Source organism: Oreochromis niloticus, linkage group LG2 (genome assembly GCF_001858045.2).
Source record: "Oreochromis niloticus isolate F11D_XX linkage group LG2, O_niloticus_UMD_NMBU, whole genome shotgun sequence".
NCBI lineage: Eukaryota > Metazoa > Chordata > Actinopteri > Cichliformes > Cichlidae > Oreochromis > Oreochromis niloticus.
In genome coordinates, this window is record NC_031966.2 from 34,301,584 (window position 1) to 34,309,279 (window position 7,696).

General features: G+C 39.9%; 1 protein-coding gene across 2 annotated transcripts in view; it reads left to right on the top strand.

Moving 5' to 3' along the window:
* st3gal5 (ST3 beta-galactoside alpha-2,3-sialyltransferase 5) overlaps positions 1-7,257 on the top strand; it is a 28,008-nt gene extending 20,751 nt beyond the window's left edge. For both annotated transcript variants that reach the window (XM_013275417.3, XM_025898506.1), the window contains 3 exons: positions 2,352-2,538; positions 4,746-4,904; positions 6,135-7,257. In XM_013275417.3, coding sequence (XP_013130871.1) covers positions 2,352-2,538; positions 4,746-4,904; positions 6,135-6,392 — 604 coding nt within the window. In that variant the 3' untranslated portion in view covers positions 6,393-7,257. The remainder of the gene's footprint in view (positions 1-2,351; positions 2,539-4,745; positions 4,905-6,134) is intronic.
* The last annotated feature ends 439 nt before the right edge of the window (positions 7,258-7,696 follow it).

Here is a 7,696-nt window from a genome sequence, read left to right on the forward strand (position 1 = left end):
TTTTCTGCTGCTCATTCCTGTGCAATATCCCATCTGCCCCCCCCGTCATATTTCTTTTCAAGATTTTCTTATTTAATCACTAGTGTACATATATTTATATTTATAGAGACATATATATTTAGTCATCTTTTCTCTTTTACCATGTCTCTCTAATATTTTGCTCTTTACTATTTTTCTATTTTTTATTTTATTTTATTATTATATTATATTTTATTATATTTTCTCCTACTGTATCATGCTGCTGAGTGACCGCTGCTCGTCAAACACATTTCATTGCAATGTTGACCCTGTGCTAACTTGCATATGACAAATAAAACTGAAAACTGAATGGCAAAGGCACAGTCACCTCTGGTTTTCAACCTAGACTTAGGCTGCATTAAGAGCATCTGGTTTGAAGATCTTAGTGCTTTTATGGGATTATACAAATGGAGAAGTTCAGTTAAATAGCTAGGGGCCATGTTATTTAAGATTTTATAAGTGAGTAAAAGAATTTTAAAATCAATGCGAAATTTCACAGGGAGCCAGTGTAGCTTGGCTAAAACTGGAGTCATATGATCATGCATTCTGGCACCCGATAAAAGGCGTGCAGCAGCGTTCTGTACTAATTGCAACCGGTGAAGAGAGGAGTGAGGGAGGCCTAAATAGAGGGAGTTACAATAGTCCAGTCTAGACGTAATGAATGCATGAATAAGCTTTTCAAGGTCCTTGTGAGAGAGGAAAGGCTTAGCTTTAGCAATCTGACGTAGCTGATAGAAGCTAGATTTAACCACAGTAGATACTTGTTTCTCTCCCCAAGGTCTCTTACAACGTGGGAGAGGTAGCTAGCAAGTGGGCCAAGGGTAACCGTTAACTGGTTCAATGGAATATGGCTGTCAAAGACAATAACTTCTGTTTTACTGTCATTCAAGGTTAGAGAGTTTTGCGATAGCCAGGTTCTCACATCATGAAGACAGTTAAACAATGTATGCAATGGATCTGTGACATTCAAACTCAAAGGGAAATAAATTTGAATGTCATCGGCATAACAATGGAAAGAAATATTTTATCTTTGGAAAATAGATCCCAAGGGCAACATGTACAGAGAGAATAGCATAGGGCCCAAAACAGACCCCTGGGGCACACCACAGAGAAAAGGAGCAGAGGAGGAGGAGTATTGCCCCATAGTGATAGAGAATGACCTCTCTGAAAGATAAGATTTAAACCATGATAAGGCTGTGCCCTTAAGGCCAACTACATGCTCTAACCTTGATAATAAAATGTTATGATCTACTGTGTCAAACGCAGAAGTCAGATCCAGTAAGACTAGAACCACAGAGCAACCTGAGTCAGTGGTTAAAAGGAGATCATTAAAAACTCTTAGCAAAGCTGTCTCAGTACTTTGTCGAGGCTTGAAGCCCGACTGGAATATTTCAGGGATATCATTGGAATCTAAGAAGGTCTGAAGTTGTTTACAGACCACCTTTTCCAGGATCTTTGACATAAAGGGAAGCTTAGAAATTGGTCTATAATTTGAAAGAACACTGGGGTCAAGATTAGTCTTCTTAATAACGGGTTGAACAACAGCATGCTTGAAGGCAGACGGTACGCAGCCCGAAGACGATGCATTCAAAATTAATAAAATACAAGGCCCAATAGTATTCAACGCTTCTTTAAAAATACGGGCAGGGAGAATATCATGTGGGGAATTGGAGATCGTTAAGTGGTCAATTATTACCTTTACATCAGAAAGAGTCACAGGCTCAAACTGCTGAAAGACAGCAGAGCATTTAGAAACTGGAACTTGATGTGAAACTACAGATAAAAACGGGGCTCTTAAAGTAGTGATTTTTTCAATAAAATACCTTAAAAAACTTTCACAAAGAGCCGGAGAAGCCTCCATGTGTGCGGTAGCACGAGGATTAATCACAGAGTTAAAAATCTTAAAAAGAGCGTGGGGCTTGTGACAATTGGTCAAAATAAGACCTGATAAGTAGGCAGATTTAGCAGCTTTGACAGTCTTCTGATATTTTGACAGACAATTGTGGAGGATTTGCGCTGACACTACAAGCTTATCCTTTTTTCGCTTCCTCTCAGCACGACGGCATTCGCGGCTGAGAGCACGGGTAGTTTCATTCAGCCAGGGTTGGCATGACGACTTAGTACGCTTAATCACAGTTAGTAGCTGTATTATCAGAGACATATTGCATGTAATTACCAACAGATTCACAGGCTGATAGCATATATTTTATATTGTAAATTGTTAAAAAATGCAATAATATCGTAACGTGAGTGAAATATTGGATTAATATCATATGATTTCATACTAATATTACTACAGAAAGTCATTCTGCTGTTGGCTCTTTGTCCCTCAGGTTAAACCGAGGTCCACTGGGAAAGTTCAGCACTGACGTTGGGAATCGAACCACCATCAGGATGAGTTACCCAGAGGGCACGCCTCTTAGCTGGGCTGACACAGACCCAGACACTCTGTTTGTGACGGTGGTGTATAAAAGCGGAGACATCACCTGGACCTCTGCTATGATCAACCAGCTCTCTGTGGTGAGTAGCACTGGTGAATTAATCTGATCAAACTAAGCATAAGTGAAACTAACCAGCAACCCACTTTCACACAAATAAATCAGCTCATGTTCTTGGGTTAAAGCTGTGTTATTTAAGAATATGCCATCTTGCCACATACAAAACTGGAGAAACAGATAAATATGGAAAATTTGACCACTTATAAAGATAATGAATGGCTGCACCTAGTCAAAAAACTGTGATAATGTTTAAAATGCAGTTAGATGTTAGAATGATGACATTAAACTGAATGGAAATAGTAGCAGCGCTGTAATAGCACACAGTACAGATTTGGGATTGTCTGTAAGGTGAAGATTAGAAATCAGTTCTCATATTTTTATATAAGAGCAAGCTTTGAAGAAAATAAATTAGAAAAAATTAGATAAAAATCAAAATCATGTAAAGTACAAACAGCCTGTTATCAGACATTATACACTACAAGATGCTCACATCTGGCTGAAGTGTGCTTCCAGGAATTCCTCCCCTACTTGTGGTTTAATCACACAGATCTCTTGGATTATGTAACTCCGTCTCCGTTGCTAGCTCCATAAGTCATTGTGAATTTGTGAATTCCTTAGTATCAGCTTCTACGTGAAAGTGTGACACAGTCTCAGATCTCACTGCCATTTTCTTGTGAGTCGGTGTTATGAGCTGGGGTCCGTTCTTCGTACCTCGCTAAGTAAGTTAGCCGGATTTGATTGTTGACGATTTCGCGTGATCTTGGATCGTTCGGTTCTCCGAAGCTCATCTGGGACTTGCTGTCATAGCAACAGATCCGTAAGCGTAAACCTGCTCGGGAGCAGGTTTACTTTATGTAAACAGGATTAGATCGCGGCCTCTCAGGTATGTCCGCTGCATTTATACGAAAGCAACAGCGATATTTCGCCACTGTTTTACCATAAATAAATATTATCAATGTAACTAAAGATAATGCAGCATTTGATCCTTTTATTGATTTCATACAGATACATACAGGTCATGTCCTAAAAAAAGGGAAATGTACTAGTAATCATTCTATTACATGTATTTGATTATTTCAGATGTAATTCATATTTTAGAGTAGTAATAGTAAAACACTTCGTGTAATCAAGATGAGAGACCACGACTATAAAAGCGAAGGTGGATTTGGGAAGTCTGTCGCAGCCATGTCCTGTCCGTTTGTACGCGAGCAAGGAAGGTGCAAGATTGATAAGGAGAGTTTCCAGAATTTAGCGGATATTGCGGGATAGACAGGATCCTTTAGCTCAGCGCGACGGTGTGCTCATAGAGAGATATCGATTATTTACTTAATACTCTCTCTCTCTCTCTCTCTCTCTCTCTCTCTCTCTCTCTACATATAGATATATATATATATATATCTATATATATATCTATATCTATATATATATTTCCCAACTTACTGTGCATGCTTCAGTCACCCCTTGCATGGGAACAGGTAAAAGTGATGGAGTGTTATGTAAAACTACACACAAAAAAACCCACAATGTCAATAAATGTCACAGTACAAAAAGGGGTGTGACGAGGGGGTGCAGGACCACCACCTGTCTTTATTTGCTCTGCCCTTTTCTTGGTTGCTGTTATAAACAAACAAACAGATTATTTCAGGGTCTCTTGTCATAGACTAAAAGCAATATAAGTGATAAATATTACCATTCTGTGGAATATTCTTATATTTCACTTTTACTTGTTCCCATGTTCTAGTGGGTCCTGTTGTGGCTCTAATGTGAAAGAGGATATGATGTAATATAATATAATAAATTACTTACGAGTTTAATTTGTCAGCAACTTTCTGCCAGCCCTCTCTCCTTGCTTTTGCAGCCTTTGCAGTGTTCCCCTGCGTTTTAATTAAACTCTGAAACTCCTGATATCCCTCAATCAAGAGTTCTTTCTCTGCTGCCAAAAAATACTGAGCGCGCTCCTTCGACATCTTCGCCGACCAATCAAAGGGTTGCCGATCAATGTTTCTACTATCGATGCGTAGCCCCTTTTAAGCCACCCAGTGATCTCACATTACTTCATCCAGCTATACTAATCGTCAACAACAGGTGTGTTCGGAGAACCGGATTAGCGAGCTCAAAGTTAGCGCGATGATTTGATCTTGAATGTGTCATTTGATCTTGGATGTAGTAAGCGAGGTACGAAGAACGGGCCCCTGGTCTGAAAGAAACAGTTTGTGCTTTGTGTTGCAGCCTCTGTGGGACTGGTTATTTTTCTGGCAGAAGGTTCCAGATAGAATCCCTCTTAAAGCCAGCAAGTTCAGACTTCTAAACCCACACGTGATCAGAGAGACTGCACTGGACCTCCTGAAATATCCTCTTCCCAGGCCACGCCTGTGGGGCTGGGACCAGGTAACTGATGATTCACATGCCACACATTAACTGAATGTGTGTCTATTCATAAGTCTATGGTATAAAGCAGGGGTGGGGGAACTCCAGGCCTCAAGGCCCAATGTCCTACAGGTGTTAGATCTCACCCTGGGTCAACACACCTGAATCAAATGATTAGTTCATTACCAGGCCTCCGGAGGACTTCAAGAGGGCATTTAGCCATTTAATTGAGCTGTGTTGGACACATCTAACACCTGCAGGATACCGGGCCTTGAGGCCTGGAGTTCCCCCACCCCTGGCTAAAGTGAAAGTGAAAAGTGTGTTTAAAAATCTGTAAGTTTTAGTAAGTACATTTTATAAATACTTTTTAAACTTCTGATTCATTGAAGACGTTTTTGAAATGCCTCTGTATTCTGTACTTTTAGCCATGCAGAAAGACGGGCCAGCCCAGCTTAGGATTTAAACTTTTTAATAGAGAACAAGTTATATCTGTTTGCACAGTAAAACATCCCTTTGTCCATCTGCCACTGTGCCAAATGTCAGTTTCAACCGTCATGTGTGCTGTAGCCTCCAGTCTGTTGTGTTGGAGTGACTCTCCCTTGTGGTCACTTTGACTATTGCAGTACTATCTAACAGCAGCAAACGTGACCATTTCTAGATCTCACTCGAATCCCAGACTCTGTATTCATATTGTGAAGGTGTTTAAAGTAAAGGTCCAGAGTCGGTGGAACCACCAGATTTACTACTGGTACAGCTGGTTTGAGCTCATTTAGGTTGTAATGATCAGATTAGTGAAATTAGAAAATAAAAGCTTAGAAGTGGCTCTGTGTGTCAAGTTATGTTAACCTCTGTCTCCTTCTCTGTTGGAGTAATAAATTCATTCTCGTGCTGAGGTTTCTAATGGAGCTCATTGCACTACTGTTCTCATGAACTGCTTGCAGACATGGGAAAGACGTTAACAAAAGGCTAACATCGTGATACTATCGGTTTACCTGTAGGTGCATATTACAGTAAGCTAAGTCATTCATAGTTTATTTATTCATAGCCTATGTTACATTGCCTTTCCCGGTGTCTCACTCTTATCCATTTGTGTGCCCTGACTTTCTTGACTTCATCTTCAACCATAGTCAGTTTACTTAGAAAATAACATAATGTTAACAATGTGCAACATGAAGACAGAAACAAATGGGAAAGCAGTGAAGTTTTTTTCTCTTTCAGAAAGTCTGACTCCTTTTTTACGTATATTTGCAGAACATTCCCACTCTAGGTGTGTCTGCGCTGACTCTAGCTAGCCTGCTGTGCGACGAGGTCAGCCTGGCAGGCTTTGGCTACAACCTCTCCCAGCACGGGGCGCCACTGCACTACTATGACCACCTGCCTATGAGCGCCATGCTGGAGCAGAGCATGCACAACGTGAACAGAGAGACTGAGCTCCTGCAAAGACTGGTGAGAGAGGGGACCATCACTGACCTGACAGGAGGGATCCACTGCTCCTACTGCCACAGCTGACCCACCACAGCCTTCTAGTGCAGAGCACTTCCTTTTTGTGGTGTGAACATTTTCATATCCTCTCTGCGGCACTGAAAAGAAGTCAAACAAGAGTTACCTGATATTTTTAACAAAACGCTTTATGAAGAACTGATTTGTGTTTAATGAGAAAGGGCCTTGAACTGCAGTCTTGTGTCTTTGCTCACACACACGTGTGGCAAAGCTTCCAGTTTGTAATAACTGTGATTCTCATCAGGATTGCATCAGGAGTTTCTGAGTATTTCCAATCCAATTTTTTTTTATAAAGCACATTAAAATACCCAGCACAGGACCAAAGTGCTGTACAGAAAATAAATTAAAAACAATAGAATAACAGAAAACAGCAAAAATAAATAAATAAAACACATAATTCGTAAAAATTAAAACAGCCCTATCTTAAAAAGAGTAAAAGTAAAATAAAAATAAAAATAGTATTTGAGTTATTTTTAGTTGTGGAACATGACCAGTAACTAGTAAACAGTGTTATTTGGTATCGTGGTTATCATGATTGTTCTGATGTAAGTTAAAATTATGTTTGTACAGCAGTAAATTATCAGTGGAACAAAATGAATCTGTATTCAGTTGCACAGATTGGACCAAGGTGTCTTCAGCTTAAGCTGTTTTTAACAGATTCACTTAGTTGTGATATTGAAACGGCCGCTTCGCTGCTCTTCCCAAGTGGCTGTTCTTTGATATCTGGGTTGAAAATAAAATGTGACTTATAATTTTTATTTTTTAATATTTCTACATCGTTGTAGTTTTATTCGACTCATTTTTATGTGTCACATTGTGCAACCATGCTCACATCCTGTGTCAGTCTGCATTAATAAAGTCCAAGAAAGAAGAAGGTCTTCTGTTTTTAGTTTTTCATTATTTTTGATGTATTATGTTTGTTCCTGGGTTTGTTTTTTGTGCTTTTATTGTTCAGTTGTTTGCCTGCAGCCGTGCCCCGTGCACACAAAGTGTGGAGGTCGGTGGACACTGCAGGTTAAATCTTGACAATTAGTTGCTTCTCATTAACTCTGAATGAGTGACACAAAAAGGAGAGCAGTTTACAGTCTGCACTTTGTGCCAGTGATTAGCCAGCTGATTGGGCTGACAAGCCTTGTGAGACCCTGATAGTGAAATTACCTTCCACACTACATCTTGTCATAAAGTGACCCGTGAGAAAAACACGCCTTTTAAAGACGGTGACTGAAAGCAAAGCTGAATCATGGGTCTAGTATTTTACGCATTGAACCTTTTGCTACTAACTTATTGTGAAACACGTGTCCGGAAGTTTGAAA